The 19,234-nt window shown below is 41.7% G+C and overlaps 1 protein-coding gene and 1 pseudogene across 1 annotated transcript; one reads left to right on the forward strand and one right to left on the reverse strand.

The window, feature by feature from the left end:
• Positions 1-6,449: 6,449 nt before the first annotated feature.
• Positions 6,450-7,829, reverse strand: LOC130471544 (uncharacterized). Its single transcript, XM_056841740.1, has 2 exons — positions 7,350-7,829; positions 6,450-7,253 (listed from the first exon to the last, which is right to left on the reverse strand). Exons 1-2 carry the CDS (start codon positions 7,827-7,829, stop codon positions 6,450-6,452), a joined length of 1,284 nt encoding a protein of 427 aa, XP_056697718.1.
• A 1,060-nt stretch (positions 7,830-8,889) lies between these two features.
• LOC130460448 (uncharacterized) lies at positions 8,890-8,990 on the forward strand (annotated as a pseudogene).
• The last annotated feature ends 10,244 nt before the right edge of the window (positions 8,991-19,234 follow it).

Raw genomic sequence — 19,234 nt, forward strand, 5'->3', positions numbered from 1 at the left:
ATAGAAAACAACCTATGCAAACAATATTTATAAAATCACTCAACTAACCGGCTAGCGGTAAGCGAAGGGATCGTCCCAATGAAACGGTGGTTAATGAGCTTTAAAGTCAATCTAGTTCGAACAAGGATTTGGTTTTGAATTGTCACTTTTAAGAATCTAAAAACAAAGAATTATGCTAAATTGAATCAAGAAAGGGAAACGTTAGGGAGTCGGGGATAGGCTAGGGAAACCGGGGGAAATGAACTCAACTATTTAGCAATGGTGATCATGCAACGAAATGGTGATTAGGCAAATGGCATCTAAAGACGAACCCGCCACCTCTCGGATAGGGAACGCTAAGCGTGTAATCCACAGAAGAGCTTTCGCCTAATCCTAGATTAAACTAACTAGCATATAATAGGCACCTCCATTTGATCACACAAGATGGGACCACAATCTCTTGCCAAACCTATCCTATGGTTCCACGTGACTCTAATCGAATAGCATTTCCAACTACCACTCAACTAGCATGGATATCCTATCATCAAATCATATTTAATCACATGAATCAACCAACAATCAATCAACAATTTCCCCTAATTAAGCCCCTACATTCTCCCCTTACCCTAACCTAATTCTACTCACTAGTCATTCTAGAAATCAAGCAATCCATTAAGAATAAGCTAGCAAGCATGATATTGAAGGAGTAGGAGAAGAGAATTAAGAGTTCAATTGCACAATCAAATCACAAATTGAAAATCAAAGTAACTTCAATCAATGAAATCAAGAATTCAAGAAATTAAGGAATTGAAGAACAATCAACAACAAAGCAAGAGCAAGAATTAAGAAACTAAGAATTAAATTGCAAAATTGAAGAAGAGTTAAGAAGGATTACAAATTGAAGCTTGAATGGAGGAGAGTTTCTCTCTGTAGAATTGCTGAAAATCTACTTTTTAGAATCTCTAATTATCAACTAAAATTCTACACTTAACAAAATAATCAAAAAATCTATTTATAAGTTTCCCCAAATAGAAGCCAAAATTCGAATAAGAGCAGCCCGCGCAAGCATTCGGTCGCACAGAACTTTTGTGCGACCGAACGTAAAAGATTCATTCGAGCACATGTTGGGTCCTGTGCGAGCGAAGGCAGCGAAGAACATTTCCTTCGTCATGTGTGACCGAACGAAGAACCCTGTTCGGTCGAATGGGGTTTCTTGGCTCATAATTCCTCTGCAGCACGATTCGCTCGAACGAAATGCCTTGTGTGGGCGCACAACTCCTGTGCGGTCGAACAACAGAGCACGTTCGATCGCACAAAACCTGTGTTGTCGAATTACCAGGGTTGTGAGGTCGTTTTACAATCTTGGGACATTCTGTCTCAGAAATCCATTTTGTGCGACCGAACAACAAGGGCATTCGATCGCACAAAACTGGAAATTCCATGAACTCCATTTGCACTACTCTATTCGGGCGCACAAAACGCCACTCGACCGCACAAGCCCTGTTTTGGCTCGAATTCACTTGTTTTCCATCATTTTTCATCAAGATCACCTATAAAGCACAAGATGGAACAAAACTTATAAATCTCACACAAAAAGCTATAAAAACTATAAAAAAAAGCATAAAAACTAACATAGAATCCGAAGCTAAGAGCGACATAAATGTCGCTCATCAAACTCCCCCAAGCTAAGCGTTTGCTAGTCTCTAGCAAACTAAACGCAACTAAGGAAGAATGAGCAACTAATCAGATTCTAAAAATTTACCAAAATCAAAATCTAGCAAATCTAATCAAGGCAAGACTAAAATGGAAAACACAAACCAAGAAAAGAAAGAAAGAAAAGAAGAAGAAAAGAAAAGAGAAGAAAAGAAATTAAACTACAAAATTCAAGATGGGCTTTATTATGGAACAAGTATAGAAGAACGCTAATATTACTAATCAAATAAATGAGTACACGCTAACTAATGTCCTAAACCGAGTGAAAGATTCGAGCATCAAGCAAAGTGAACTAAGGGCAAACACTAGTCAATCCCCCTACATCCGGGCATACCACGTCAAATCTCTAGATCTTATCCACCCTTGAGAATAGCGTCTCAAGACACCGCGAAGGCGCCAGAAAATCACCATTAGGCTACCCGACATCTTAGCATGACAACCTTGTTCCTTAAGCTTGACCAAATCCTCCCTCCACCGACAATGACTCAACTCTAAAGGGTCAAGAGGGCTTTTAGGGCGTAACGTAGGCTAGGGGTAAGGCGCGAAACAAATTTGGCCATTTGGTGCTCATACCTAAAGTGAAGCGCAATGATAGAACTAAACTCAAGCATTTTGAACCAAACACAAACTCGTACCACTTATTTGGGGTACCCCCAAGTTTATTCAACAACAATTCTAAACTACAACTCTTTTTGCACTTTTCTTGATTTGATTTTCTCTTTTTTTTTGTGTTTCAAATGAAACTTTTCTCATGCCTTGTTTTTTTTCTCTATTTTTGGCTTTTTCAAAACTTTTGCTTTTGCTTATTTATTCACTATATACAACATACTTCACAAACTTTTCCATTCATGCCAATAACAATCATTCCTCATCTTTGCATATTCATTCAAAACCAACAAACATCATAACACAAAGCTTCACTATCACTTCTAAGGGTTAAAACAAAACAAAGGCTATTAGGCTTGTAATGTGCTTATAAGAAATGAAGGGTCAAGGCTCAAATGGCTAGCAAAGGGGCAAATAAACAAAAACATATGAGAAAAATAAGAAAATAGAGTCCTAAACTAAAAAGAAAAATAGTCACCGAAAGAAATGCCTCTATCGTCCCCTAAAGTAGTTCGGTCGCGGTCTTGGGAAGGAAATGGTCAAACTCGGGAGACAAGAAAGTCAATGCTAAGGATCCATGCCACTCAATATATGAAAATGTGTTTGGGCTTAGTTTTGAGCATGAACCTCAGAAGGGAGCAAATACCATTCTCTCCGGCTTCAAATCACTAGAGAAATCGACACCATCTTACCACAAGACAAGAGTACATGACGCATGCTACCCATAGTTCAACCAACTTTCTTGACACCAAGTCCTAGACTCGACCCAAGACATTAAGAACCGTGTAAAAATCTACCAATTAGGAATAAAAGCATTCTAATCTACAAGTTCCAATTTTATATGCCCCAATCAAGAATTTTGCCTAAGAAAACCTAGAAAAACTTGCCTTGACAAAAAGGAAATCAAAACAAAAGAAAAAGGAAGAAAATAAGAAAACACACCAAAAAGGGAAACAAAAAGAAACAAACAAAACAAACAAAAAGAAAAGAAACTAAAATCAAACTAAATCAATCTAAAAACAAAGAAACAAGCACATAATGGTATGATTCATAGCAATGAGCATCTACAAGTAGCCAACCACACAACAAAACTCCCCCCAAGATAGAATTAGGCCATGTCCTCACGGCCTAAAACCAAGCAAGGAGGGGCACAACTACCCATCCAACCAAAAGCCCCAACATGATGTATGCCCGTCCCCCAAAGTATGCAATAGAGTTAGAAGGATGTTACCGGAATTGTCGTGGGAGCAAGTCCCGCAAAGAGCCGTTAAAACCTGAACAAACTCACCAAAATAAAGACGGGTAAGGCAAAAGGTGGAAAGTGTGAACCCACCGCAATGTAACATACCAAAACAATGCATAGAAGCCTTGGGGTGCCTCCCTGGAGCGCTCGTTTAACGTCATTAGCTTGACGAATCCCCCCCAAATTCATTGGGGGGTCCTTGAGATCCAAGGAAGCAAAAGATCCAATAGAGTCTCCCAAGAAATAGTGTTGGAGCCGATGCCCATTCACTTTGAAGGACCCGGAATCATCATTCCGAATCTCGATAACACCATGGGAGAAAACCCGAACAACATCGAACGAACCGCTCCACTGGGACTTTAGTTTTCCCGGAAACAACTTCAAACGAGAGTTATAAAGGAGGACCTTCTCCCCCTCCTTGAACTCTCTCTTCTCAATCTTGGCGTCATGATATTGTTTAGAACGCGCCTTGTAGATGCTTGCCGAGTCATAGGCATTCATGCCGAGTTCTTCTAACTCATGGAGATCGAGCAAGCGCCGCTCACCCGCACTAGTGAGCTCAAAATTCAAAGTTTTGATGGCCCACATGGCCTTGTGCTCATGCTCCACCGGCAAGTGGCAATTCTTGACATAAACAAGTTTGTAGGGAGTCATCCCAATTGGCGTCTTGAAAGCTGTTCTATACGCCCATAAGGCGTCATCAAGTTTGATTGACCAATCCTTGCGGTTTTTGGCAACCGACTTCTCCAAGATAGACTTGATCTCCCTATTGGTGACTTCCACTTGACCGCTAGTTTGAGGGTGATAGCCCACACCAACTTTGTGACGGACACCATACTTCCGCAAGAGAGCCTTGAACTTACCATGGGCAAAATGGGACCCTCCATCACTAATCAAAGCCCGAGGAACCCCAAAACGCGGAAAGATGATCTTTTTGAAGAGGTTGACTACCACTTTATGATCATTAGTGGGAGATGCAATGGCTTCCGCCCACTTGGAAACATAGTCAACCGCTACAAGAATGTAGAGGTTGCCATAAGAAGAAGGGAAGGGACCCATGAAGTCGATTCCCCACACATCGAACACTTCCAACTCTAGGATGGATTTTGTGGCATTTCATGTCTCTTGGAAATATTACCCGATCTTTGATAACGATCACAAGATTTGACAAATGCCCAAGCACCCCGAAAAAGGGTAGGCCACCACAACATGCTTTGAAGAATCTTGGAAGCGGTTCTATCACCTCCCATATGGCCACCACAAGGGGGAGTGACACATACGAAGGACACTAGGGAACTCTTCATCCGGAACACATCTCCTTAAGAGGCCATCCGGGCACCGCCTCAACGAAGTGGGCTCATCCCAAATATAGCGCCTAGAATCATACTTCAACTTGTGGCGCTCTTGAGTGGTGAGATCTTCCGGGATCGCCCCACAAGCCAAGTAATTAACGATGTCTACAAACCAAGGGAGTTAGGAACTCCCAACCATATACAAAGTATCATCTCTCAAAGCATCCTCGATTGGGACATCATCCGGAGCAACACTCCCAAGTTTTAGCCTAGATAGGTGGTCGGCCACCACATTCTCGGCTCCTTTCTTATCTCTTATCTCAATATCGAATTCTTGAAGGAGTAGAACCCAACGAATGAGTCTCGGTTTGGCCTCCTTATTCGCCATAAGATAGCGAATAGCCGCATGATCCGTGTATACAATTGTCCTTGACCCAACTAAATAGGTCCAAAACTTCTCAAATGCATGCACAATGGCGAGAAATTCTTTCTCGGTAGTGGTGTAGTTGGCTTGAGCTTGATTGAGAGTCTTTGACATATAATAGATCACATGGAGCTTTTTGTCCTTTCGTTGACCAAGAACTCCCCCAACCGAGAAATCACTTGCGTTGCACATCAATTCGAAAGGTAGAGACCAATCCGGAGCTTGAACTATGGGAGTAGAAATAAGGGCACTCTTGATTGTGTTAAAGGCCTTGAGACATGCGGAATCAAAGTGAAAATCACACTCTTTTTGGAGGAGGTTAGTAAGAGGTCGAGCAATTGAGGAAAAATATTTAATGAATCGCCTATAGAATCCGTCATGCCCAAGAAAGGACCGGATCCCCTTAACATTCACTGGGGAAGGCAACTTCTCTATGACTTCGATTTTTGCTCTATCAACCTCGATCCCATGGTGAGAGACTTTGTGCTCTAGAACAATTCCTTCCTCCACCATGAAGTGGCATTTTCCCCAATTGAGCACCAAGTTAACTTTCTCACACCTCGCAAGGCACTTCCCAAGATTGATAAGGCATTCATCATAGGTGGATCCTCCCACCGAAAAGTCATCCATGAACACCTTCATTTCTTCTTCAAGCATATCACCAAAAATACTCATCATACACCTTTGGAACGTCCCTGGGGCATTGCAAAGCCCAAATGGCATCCTTCTATAGGCAAAAGTCCCATAAGGGCAAGTAAATGTAGTTTTCTCTTGGTCTTCCGGGTTTATGGGGATTTGAAAGAACCCGGAATAACCATCAAGAAAGCTAAAATACTTGTGTTTGGTTAGACGTTCAAGCATTTGATCAATAATTGGTAGAGGAAAGTGGTCCTTCTTAGTGGATAGATTGAGTTGGCGATAGTCAATACACATGCGCCACCCGGTTACCGTCCGGGTGGAAATGAGTTCTCCATGTGAATTTTTGACTACCGTCATCCCTCCCTTTTTTGGAACCACATGGACCGGGGATACCCATCGACTATTAGAAATAGGATAGATAATCCCGGCCGCCAAAAGCTTCATTATTTCCTTCTTAACCACCTCTCCCATAGGTGGATTAAGTTTTCTTTGCCTCTCAAGATGTGGTACGGCGTTGTCCTCAAGCTCTATATGATGCATGCAAAGGGTTGGGCTAACACCTTTCAAATCTCCAATAGTGTAGCCCAAAGCCCTTTGATGACTTCAAGACATGAGTGAGCTTGAGCACTTGCTCGTCATCTAAAGAGGAATTGATAATCACGGGGTAAGAAGAGTTGGGTCCGAGAAATGCGTACCTCAAGCTCGAAGGTAGAGGTTTTAGCTCTACCTTGGGAGATTCCTTACCAATTTCGGCTTCATCCAAAGCTTCTTTCCCATCCAACACAAGCATGCATTGCTCGGGTTGAGCGCAAGGTGGTGGGGCATCCAAGAGCTCCTTGTAGTTAGCCACTTCGACCCCTAAAGTACCTAAACCATGTCTATTCAAAAGAACAAGCTCAAGTGGATCATTAGTGGTGAGCAAGTGCTCGTGCATGTCATTCACAATGGGATCAAAAGATTCAACAAAGAGACATTTCTCGTTAGTGGAACTAGGATAACGCATGGCTTTGTTCAAGTCAAAAAATAAGCTATCCTTCCCAACTTTCAAGGTAATGTTCCCTTGCTTGACATCAATAATTTCCCCGGCCGTAGCCAAGAATGGGCGGCCTAGAATAATAGGGACATGCACGTCCTCATCTATGTCTAGGACTACAAAGTCGACGGGGATCACTAATCCACCAACCCTCAAGGGTACATCCTCAACCTTGCCAATAGGGTACTTGACCGAACGGTCGGCAAGTTGCAAAGTGATGTTAGTTGGGACAAGATCACCAACTTCAAGCTTGGCGAACACCGAGTAAGGCATTAGACTAACGCTAGCACCCAAATCACACAAGGCATTGCTTATTTCAAGCTCCTTAATAGCACAAGGGATAGAAAAACTACCCGGGTCCTTGAGTTTGGGTGGCATTTGGTTGAGAATGATAGCACTACAATTCTCGGTGAGGTTCACCATCTCCTTTACGTCGCAATCCCGCTTCCCACTCAAGATTTCCTTGAGAAATATTGAGTAGGTAGGCATTTGTTTCAATGCTTCCGTAAAGGGGAGGGTGATGTGAAAATTTCGAAGAACATCAAGGAATTTTGAGAATTGCACGTCCAACTTGTGCCTTATGAATCTTTGGGGATAGGGAAGTTTAGGAGTGGGGAGAGGTAGGAGAGTTGCCTCCTTTGGTATAGGAGTTTCACCTACATCATTGATGGGAGGCTCCTCTTCTACCACATCATTGTCACTAGACTCAATGACTCCCCCTTGATCCTTCCCATTAGGCTTAGAAACCTTATTAGCTCGAGGAACATCATCTAAGATTTTCCCACTCCTTGTCACTATGGCATTCATTTTCCTTGGAGTATGACTTTGGGGTGGGAGACTAGCATGCGCATGATGTTCCCTAAAGGTATTTGCAAGTTGAGCTGGTTGGGTCTCAATCATCTTCAAGTGAGTGTTGGATTGTTTGAATCCATCCTCAAACTCGACATTCTTCTTGGCTTGCGCCCCCACAAACGACTCCATGAGAGCCTCAAGATTAGACTTGAGAGGCGGGAGTGGTGGAGGTGCAACTCCATAACCACTAAGGTTTGCTTGATATTGGTTGCCAAAGGTCCTCGGTCCATTGAATCCGGGAGGTGGCAATTGAGATGCACCATAAGGAACTCCCGAGTTCAAAGGATAACCCCCACTTGAGGCACCCCTAAATTGCCCATAAGAGTAGTTATAACCCCCTCCACCTTGATGGTTGGGATTATAACCCCCTTGGTTGTATTGGCCTTGATTGCCAAAACCTTGAGCTTGACCATAGGGCGCTTGGCTTTGATAGCCTTGTGCTCTATAGCCACCTCGGTTTTGGCTATCATACCCACTTCCTTGGCCATAGCCTTGGTGGGAACCATACATGGAGGGCCCTCTAGGTTGCCTAGCAAAATTAGGGTTGTTAGGGTTATCATTCCTAGACCTCTCATTGATGGCATTAGCATACTCTACATCAAACTCTCCTTCATACGAAGGGCCATAATCCACAAATGACAAGTTATGAACTAAGGGGCATGCATCGGGGGAATGACTATAGTCTTGGCAATTTTCACAAAAGAATGTGCTCGGAGGCATTGAGCCATAAGAACTAACCTTGCCCTTCCCTTTAGAGAGAAGAGTGGCTGAGGGAGGAGGGATTGTAGACGGTGATGGCGGTTGGCTCGAAGCTCTCCCCGCGAATGGTGTGTTTTCAAGCTTCTCCAAGCGCGAGGTAAGCTTCTCTATCATCCGTGCTTGCTCTATGGCGTACACCGAACCCTTACCATCTTCACTCCTACCTTTCCCATCATAATCCCTTGTGCCTACATGCCAAGATTGGTAGTTTTGAACTACATCCTCAATGATTTCCTCTATTTGATCCTCAGTTTTATTCATAATGGGGCCTCCCGCATCCGCATCAAGACTTGTCTTCGAACTTGGACTCAACCCCAAGTAAAATGTTTGGAGAAACAACCATTTAGGAATCCCATGGTGTGGGAATTCCCTTTGGTACTCCTTGAAACGACCCCAAGCTTCGAAGAGTGACTCATCTCGCTTTTGCTTAAAGGATTGGATCTTGTGGCGACACTCCGCCGTCTTCCCATGCGAGTAGAACTTGTTTAAGAATGCACTTGTCACTTCGGTCCAAGTGCGAAGTGAGTTGGGCTTGACCTCCTTGTCAAGCCAATCACTTGCTCGCCCAAGGAGAGAGAACCGAAACAATGTCAACCTCACGTAATCCGATGTGACACCATTGTGCTTGATTGTGTCACAATAGTGCTCGAACTGTTTGAGATGTTCGTGAGGTTATTCATTACTCTTCCCACAAAAGGGGTGGCTTTGCACCAAATTAATCAAGGCGGGCTTGATTTCGAAGTTGTTAGCACTTGTTGTGGGTGCTTGGATACCGCATGTAGCTGCAAACGCGCCCGGTACTCCCAAGTTCTTAACCGGGAGAGCCATAGTCTCAAAATCCTGCTCACTCTCTTCTTGCTCCGTGTCAACACTCAAAGCTTCAAACCGATTATGACTTGATGAGCTAGTTCGAGCACGCCTAAGTCTCCTTAGAGTCCTTTCCAATTGAAGGTCAAGAGGATGGAGGATCCTTTGACGAGCACGTCCCCTATCAAGCATGAACACTCAAGAAAAACCGTAAGCAATGCCAAGGAAAAAGAAAGCTAAGCGAAATTGCAATGTTTTTGTATTTTCTAATGATGAACTAGTCTCGACTAAAACTCAAAAACAACAATCGTTCCTCGGCAACGACGCCATTTTGATAGGTGTATTTTCCGTCGTTGATAGAAAACAACCTATGCAAACAATATTTATAAAACCACTCAACTAACCGGCTAGCGGTAAGCAAAGGGATCGTCCCAAAGAAACGGTGGTTAATGAGCTTTAAAGTCAATCTAGTTCGAACAAGGATTTGGTTTTGAATTGTCACTTTTAAGAATCTAAAAATGAAGAATTATGCCAAATTGAATCAAGAAAGGGAAACGTTAGGGAGTCGGGGATAGGCTAGGGAAACCGGGGGAAATGAACTCAACTATTTAGCAATGGTGATCATGCAACGAAATGGTGATTAGGCAAATGGCATCTAAAGACGAACCCGCCACCTCTCGGATAGGGAATGCTAAGCGTCTAATCCACGGAAGAGCTTTCGCCTAATCCTAGATTAAACTAACTAGCATATAATAGGCACCGCCATTTGATCACACAAGATGGGCCCACAATCTCTTGCCAAACCTATCCTATGGTTCCACGTGACTCTAATCGAATAGCATTTGCAACTACCACTCAACTAGCATGGATATCCTATTATCAAATCATATTTAATCACATGAATCAACTAACAATCAATCAACAATTTCCCCTAATTAAGCCCCTAGATTCTCCCCTTACCCTAACCTAATTCTACTCACTAGTCATTCTAGAAATCAAGCAATCCATTAAGAATAAGCTAGCAAGCATGATATTGAAGGAGTAGGAGAAGAGAATTAAGAGTTCAATTGCATAATCAAATCACAAATTGAAAATCAAAGAAACTTCAATCAATGAAATCAAAAATTCAACAAATTAAGGAATTGAAGAACAATCAACAACAAAGCAAGAGCAAGAATTAAGAAACTAAGAATTAAATTGCAAAATTGGGAGCGAAGGCAGCGAAGAACATTTCCTTCGTCATGTGCGACCGAACGAAGAACCCTGTTCGGTCGAATGGGGTTTCTTTGGCTCATAATTCCTCTGCAGCACGATTCGCTCGAACGAAATGCCTTGTGTGGGCGCACAACTCCTGTGCGGTCGAACAACAGAGCACGTTCGATCGCAAAAAACATGTGCTGTCGAATTACCAGGGTTGTGAGGTCGTTTTACAATCGTGGGACATTCTGTCTCAGAAATCCATTCTGTGCGACCGAACAACAGAGGGCATTCGATCGCACAAAACTGGAAATTCCATGAACTCCATTTGCACTACTCTATTCAGGCGCACAAAACGCCACTCGACCGCACAAGCCCTGTTTTGGCTCGAATTCACTTGTTTTCCATCATTTTTCATAAAGATCACCTATAAAGCACAAGATGGTACAAAACTTATAAATCTCACACAAAAAGCTATAAAAACTATAAAAAAAAGCATAAAAACTAACATAAAATGCTAAACTAAGAGCGACATAAATGTCGCTCATCATAAGGTTATGTAAATAACCTTATAACCTATTTTCCAACTTAGCACAATCGTAACACAATACACACAACCCTAGGAGAAAACAGAGAACCCTAATTCTCTCTGTGCCTCCATAGTGTGTTCATCCCAAAAGGCAAAGTATCTTGATCGATTGTCTAAGCTACGATAATCAAGACGGATCTGAACGTGTCGGTGAACCAAGTAAAGGAACGACAAGTGGAGTTCTTTGTTCGTGTTCGTTGACATATTATTGTGGAAAACACGCTTCGAATGTAAGTTTGCTTAATCTGTGCTTTATACATGTTTCCTGGCTTTGGGGATTGTTCCGCACATGTTATTATGTTTATCTGTATTCCCCTACAATAAAAAAAGAGAGAGAATAGGCAGTAAAACAAAATGTACATCAAAAAGCCCAATAAGGCAAGAAAGCAAAAGAAGGAGCGAGGCACATACCTCAATCAAGCGCGGCACCCCCGCCAAGGCAATGACGAAATGACGTCTACGGGGAGCCGAGTCTCGCACCGCCAAGCTCATCTGTCCTACGAGCGTCGCATACCCCAAGTCGCCCCAGCAGTATGCGCCTAGAGAAGACACGTGCTCCACCAGGTCTATCCACCTCGGGTCAAAGGTGTCAGTAGGACCCGACAGAAAAGTAGAAGTGATGAAGTGGAGGTAAAACAACCGGGCCTGTCTCAAAGGCGACTCCTCCACCCCATGCTCCAGGCCCCACATCAAATCAGCATAGGGTATCCCACGGGCCTAGTACGAAGGCAATCTCTGACCCAGCCACGAGCCCATGAGCCTGGTACCCTCAACAACAGTCGGCAGCGGGCCACCAGACCTCAGTCGAACGGGAATCCCCGTAAAGGTCAAGCCCGTCAAAGCGGTGTAGTCCTCGGGAGTAATCGTCATCTCGCCCCAAGGAAAATGGAAGGTATTGGTAGTGTCCCACCACCATCTCATAAATGACCGCAAGAAAGATAGGGAGATGTTTAGTCGCAGTATCTCCCAGGAAGTCTTAACTACCGGGAACAACGAACTCGCCCTCACCAAAGCCTGGGCGTCCAAACTCAGATAGCAAAAAACGGTCTCGCTCATCGCCGCACCGTAACCGCGGACTGAAGTATCCCTCCTCGCGTGAAGACGGGTAGTCACGTGGTGCTCCAGATCGTAATGTAAGTCCGACCGTCGTAATACACAGGACCCACCCATAGGGGTCCCGCACCGATGGACTGACGTGTCATACCGCGCTCCGCGTGGTCGCCAGAAGATGGTGATGACTCGCAAGACATGCTGGTCAACGACACAACAACAAGGCATTATACCTTTAACAAGATGGCACTTACCATCTCTAAAAGAGTGCATTCCGCTCATAAAATGGAGTCATACAATTTTGTTCCCTAAAAACATGGTACTAAGTTCAAATTGAGCAAATACCTCCCTAAACAAAATTAACTCCAACAAAATCAAAATTCTTTCATGATTTGTCACTCATGAATTATGAAGAACGCAAGTAGTATACCAAGAACACCTACATTGCAAGAAAACACTAGAATCGTAGGTGCACTTGGGGGCTAGTATAAATATGTCCAAATTTAACAAAAACCAACATACTTGCAAAAATCGACGTGCACAAACTAATTAACATGTCATATAGAACATTTTCAGCTATCTAATTGAAAGAAAGGGGCACGAAATCAAATACCCCCAAATCAATTTCAAGTTCAAGAACACTCAACAAAAAATACTCAAATTTGACAAAAGCTTAACATTACTGAAAATTACTTACATTGGGAGGATTAGGAAGTGATTTGGAGTAGAATTCGTGAAGAAAAATGAAGGAAACGAGTGAAAAATGAGTAAGTTGAGAAGGAAGTTCGAACGAAAATGGCGAAAGAATGGGGGAAGAAGGAGACGGGTCGCGCTTTTTAAAGACCAGCCTCCCCTTGCAATTTCAACGCCCAACTCTGGGCGTTAGAAATTCTCGCGCCCAGTGCTGGGCGCTGAAAATGCTTCCCTAGACAGCGAATATTCACTGTCGGGGCATGCGGGAGTTTTCTTTTGTGAGATTATCCGTTGTCTTAATATTCCTTTCCCGCGAAAAACAACGGTATTGCAAAAATCTCGTTATTTATTAACGAGAGACATACACAGTGTTGGCCCACTTATAGGACACAACCAATTGGGAAATATTGCGACCCACCAACAGGTTGGAATCATAAAAGCCTTTTATTAAAAAAAATATATAGGCAAAATGAAAAGAAAATAAAATCTTCAAAATAAAAACAGGCTCGCCATCTTCAGCCGGCGGGGATCTACGTCACAAACCGCGTAGTTCCTTATTTTCAAAAAAACATCAAAACAGATTCGTCCACTTCTATCGGACGGGGCGTCCACCCTCAGCGGACAGACTCGCCCACCTTCAGCGGGCGGGGTCTGCGCGCAGGTCCTTAGTCGCTGCAGCGATAACTTTTCCTGGTTTCCCTTTTCCAAAAATCAAAGGATGGTTTCCCTTTTCCAAAAATCAAAGGATGGTTTCCCTTTTCCAAAAATCAAAGGATGGTTTCCCTTTTCCAAAAATCAAAAGATCGGTTTTCCGTTTTTTCCAAAAATGAGCGATGTGCTGGATTTTCCTTCGTTTTACGTCCTATAAAAACAAGGGGGTTTTCTCGTTTAGATAACCCTGAAAATGAGAATGTTTAAAATGTTTTACCTCGTGATTGGGCTTGTCCAGGCCTATTTACACTTTATATCTTTGATTCCGAAAACATCTTTAGACACTTCCAATTACAAAGTGAGGGAGTTTCTATACTATCAGTTAACAAATTCCAATGACGCGTGAGGAATGTGTTAACACTTCAAGTGATGACCCTTAAGTCAAATGTTATCACTCGGGGACTCGTGAGACCCTCGCAAAACAGGTCACATACGCCATGGCTTGTATGACACACTCCGTCTAGTACTTTGACCACCGTCTTATCTCGAGACTCAGTCAAAGTGGGGGCTAACTGTAGACACCTACTTTTGTCCCCATTCCCGAAAGGGAAGGTTCGATGATGAGAACATAAATCTCCACTTGGCAACGCATCTCCTATAAAATAACTAATCACCCTTTTATTTCAGCCAAAGCTGCTATTTATAGAAACCTGCTAAGAATAGTGACTGCCGTAAAAGGTAGTTGTTAAAAGTGGCAAAGTCATAAAAGGTAGAAACCTGTCAAAATTAGTTGTTGCACTTCAACATAAATCCTAAAAGAGATAGAATTTGCATTCCTGGTATAATTCGAAAAAAGAGTTACGTATTAATTAAATTCCTAACGAACCTAGAGTTCGTAACGGGCCCAGGTGCATTCCGTCATAAGTTAATACGCACTAAAAGACTCGGATAAATCTCAAAAGCTCCGTGTTCTAAGAGTCCAAATCTAGCAAAGAACTCGGCCCAAATCCCATTTTCAACGCCTGGATCTGGGCGCCGAAATCTTCGGCGCCCAGCCCTAGGCGCTGAAAGTGCCTGGGGCCGTTTTATCTCCGGATTCTTTTTGGATTCGTATCTTAAAATCTATCTTTCCACACACTCTTTTCCTATAAATACAACCTAAAACCGACGTGAAAATAAAACACAATTCCATAATATGAGAATTGACTCTAGCCTTAAGCCTAAGCCTCACGCTGCGAAATTGATCCAGCGTTCTGTCGCAATCGACCCAAAAGTCGAACAGAACGCACCCTGCCCCTTGTAGCTTGATGAATTAAGCCTAAATACTGGAACATTGCTTGGAAACCCAAGATTCGTTAAATAAAAGGAGGAATAGCAAAGCCAAGTGGTTAATTTTCTGAGAACCACAACGCACCTCTCAAGGGTGCGTTGTAATGTGTCCCTCATATGATTTAATCGCTTTCATCACCCTTTTTATAAAATTGTCAAACTATTAATTTGATTGATCTATCACGCCTAGTAAGATAATACCCTGGACAATTGAATTATCATGCTAGGTACCTTAAATCAATCTAAATAAGATAATCAGGATCGATTTAGTATTATGTGTTGCATATTGCTAAAATCAATTTAGAATAGTTTAATAGTTTAACGCATGTCCCTTCAATTATTTATGCTAAGCTAGTAAGGATAACCTGCCTCTGGAGTATTATCGATGAGCACTCCTCTCGGTAGTTACAGTCCCCCGAACTCTCAATCTCTGCCCTGTGGGTGTACGTTGAGCGATCCCCACACCAGGGATCACAAGGGAACCTATGGCCGTCGTGGTCGAACATAATGGCACTCCCTTTATGTCACGATAACCGAGTTTTGTCAGTTTTTCTCATTGTCGTTAAAAACTGAATGACGACTCCTATATTACTAGTCTATTGGGTATAAACTCACAGGAAATCCAATTACACTTGATCTGACAACGTCACGCCCACGAGGGACGAGGTCACGCATTAGCCTCGTGCTTTTTCGACCCCCTCACAATATTTCATACAATTTGATTGGTGAACGAGGGTATTATAGACTATTTTATAGGGAACACCAAAAAGTAATTTACTATAATGACCTTAAAATTTGAAGGAAATATGTCCTTCACCCAAGGTGCATTAAGTCTAATAACAAGGTTCAGATTAATTGCGAACAATTAAATCAGTGAGATCAAGTGATCGGAAAAGCTAGCTGGAGCAATGCTTCCGATCAGTGAGTTCTAATGGATATTGAACTCACAACTTACTCTTGACTGAACCTACAAGGTCACACCAATGACACGTAACAGATCACCGGATTAAATGAATCGGAAATTCATTTAATAGCTTTTCGGAAATTAGTTGGAAATGTATTATACGATACGACCTTTGTCGGAATCGTATATCGTATCGCGAATATTCGTAAGCTGGGCGACACAAATATATCGTATCGTACGACGGTGATTCGTCGTATACGAAACGATAAATAATATATCGGAAATATATTAAATCGCGAATACGAAAGGCATCGGAGTTGCCGGCCCGTCGAGCCAAGCACGTAAGCGTGCAAGGCCCAACGAGCCAGCAAGCTCGCGAGCAAAGGCGAGCAAGGCCAGCCCATTGGGCGCGAGCACGCTACAGCACGCAACAGCGCATCGCAGCAACGAGCGAGCAGGCCCACGGCCCAGCTGCTCGGCGCGCGCTGTGGGCTTCGGCCTGCAGTGTGTCGCTGGGCGCGGGCGTGCGGTCCGTGTTGCTTGGCGTGCACGGCTTGCTAGCCGGCCTTGCTTCTTAGCTTGGTCGGTTAGTAAGGTTATGTAAACAACCTTACAACCTAATTTCCAACTTAACACAATTGATATTACTCAAACCCTAGAGACACAGAGAACCCTAATTCTCTCTGTGCCTCCAAAGTGAGTTCTTCCCAAAAGCAAAGTATCTTGATCAATTGTCTAAGCTACGATTATCAAGACGGATCTGGTCGTTTCGGTGAACCAAGTAGAGGAACGACAGGTGGAGTTCTTTGTTCGTGTTCGTTGACAGATTATTGTGGAAAACACGCTTCGAATGTAAGTTTGCTTAATCTGTGCTTTATACATGTTTCCTGGCTTTGGGGATTTTTCCGCACATGTTATTATGTTTAACTGTATTCCCCTACAGTGGTATCAGAGCCTTATGTATTCAAAGCATGAATTAGCATGATTATTATTGTTTTTGCATATGTCGAAATTTTAGATTTTTTTTGTTGATTTTTCGGAATTTTTTACGAATTATTGGATGAATTGCGTATAATCAGGTCCGAAATCAAAAATCATCGCTTTTTCGATTTTTAAAACCCTAATCTGATGGAAAACGATTTTCTAAGATCAAGTCATGGGAATAGAATTGCGAAAACAGGCCTCGAAGTATCGTTTTTTGGGCGTTCTTGTTAATTTTTCATTAAAAATTAAAAGTGTCGGACAGTAATTCAATTAAAAGGTCGACCTAAATTACTCGGAATTGCTTGAAATTTTGACACAATGTTTCTGGGTAATGCTTGATCTATGGTAAAAATTTCAGATTTTTCCGATAAGTATAAAACCCTAAATTTGCCTTTCCCCAATTCGTAAAATTTGAAACCCTAATTGAATTTTAATTAATTTTGGTTTAATAATTCGGTTAATTGGGAAAGGGGATATAATGGGTCAGTGGATAATTTTAAAAATTATTGGATTAAAATTTTGAATGGTTTCGTTAATTTTAATCGCACTTAAACCAAATTATTAATAATCTGAAATTTAATTGTTTATGAACGATTTAAAGCTTCGGATTTTATTAATTAAAAGTTCAAACTTTAAATGTTGATTCGTTCGTTCTTAAAAGTTTGAATATTGTTAGCCCTTGATTTAATAATTTTACGAAATTGGATTGTCGTTATAGTTTATTAAATCGTTAAAAATCGTTGTTTTTCGAAAATAAAAATCGTAACTTTTTGAAAAATAAAATTAATGCAAGTTCGTGAATTAAATTTAATTTTAATTAAGTTGTTCCGTATTACGAACCAAAAACACGAACATGAGCATGATGGAAGTATGGCTCGTCGAGCCATACGAGGCCATTGCGCTAAGGCCGAGCCATACGACACAGGCAGCAGCAGTTGTGCTGCGTGCCTCGTGCGCGCTAGGCGAGGAAGGGGCAGGCGAGGGAGCATGCGGGGGTGCGACGAAGCGAGGCGCAAGCCTTGCGACGTCTAGCACACGCAGCGCAGGGGCAGCATGGCTGCGGGGACGCGGTGCGCGCGCGCGCGATGGGGCTGGGGGTGCGCGAGCTTTGCTCGTGTGCTCTTGGGCCTCACGCAAGGCGGGGCTGGGCGCAAGCCTAGCCCGATTTAGCAATTGGACTTTTTTTTTATTAAAAATCATTTAATTCGTTGGGCTTCGTATATTTGCATTAATTTGGGCTAACGGGATATTTAATTTAATATTTTATTTGCTTGGGCCGGGCCGCGAGTTTTAATTTAATATTTCATAATTAATTATCCGGAATAATTATTGGTTTGAGTGGGAGCCACTAATTAAAATAAAATAAAATAATTATTTTTTAATTATTTTCGTAGGTCGCATTATTTTAATTATTTTCGTAGGTCGCATTATTTTAATTAAATTCAATTTTAATTAGAATAAAGTCTAAGGATTAATAATTTGGAAATTGATTAATCTTTTAGGACGCGTTTATGTGAACGTGAATTTTAATTCACGTAAATACATGCATATTAACATGGGCCATTCGTTTTAGCATACGAATGGGTGAATGCATAGAATATATATTTTATGCAATGCAGGTACTCCAAGTGACTAGTATGGCCAATTTAGGATAGTTAAATACGGTCTCCGTACCGTTCTATCTTTGAATGTAAAGTTTTAAATATGGTCTGCGTACCATGGAAATTTTGATGTAATTTATTATTTTCAAGTATTTCTAAGTTTAGAACTTTAAGTTAGCATTTGAACGAAGATTCAAGACGATGCCAAGCTAACAAGGAGGTGACGAAGATTGGATGCTTCAAGACAAGATGTTTTGGGCCATACTAGATCACCATTTATTTATGCAATTTAATATATATATATATATATATATATATATATATATATGTATATATATATATATATATATATATATATATATATATATATATATGTATATATATATATATATATATATGTATATATATATATATATATATATATATACATATATATATATATATATATATATTTATATATATATTATGCGTGAATGTATGAATGTATGTATGCTTTGCATGAACAGGTTGTTTCCTATGAATTGATTAGCTTTAAGTTCACTTAATAATCGAACCAACATAGAAACAACTAGGTCCAAGTAATATTGAGTTTAAAAATTGCCTTCCAAATCAACACTTACAAAAATCTAGGGATCTAAGATAGTAGCTTTACGCTAAAGCGAGGTGCTATTTTAGTTGACTTAGGTGGTAAGGCGTCCTAAAGGAGCACGTTGATTGTGGTTACAACTCAAACAACAATGGCATTAAGTTGTGGCAATGGGATAAATTATGGCATTAATTTATTAACCAAGAGTAATTTTGAGATTACTAGCAATAGGTTTTGCTTACCTAAAATCTTAAACTACTTAAGACATGCTAAAGCTGCTTAAGGATTTAGGACTTTTGGGGT

The sequence above is a fragment of the Spinacia oleracea genome, chromosome 4 (assembly GCF_020520425.1).
Source record: "Spinacia oleracea cultivar Varoflay chromosome 4, BTI_SOV_V1, whole genome shotgun sequence".
NCBI lineage: Eukaryota > Viridiplantae > Streptophyta > Magnoliopsida > Caryophyllales > Amaranthaceae > Spinacia > Spinacia oleracea.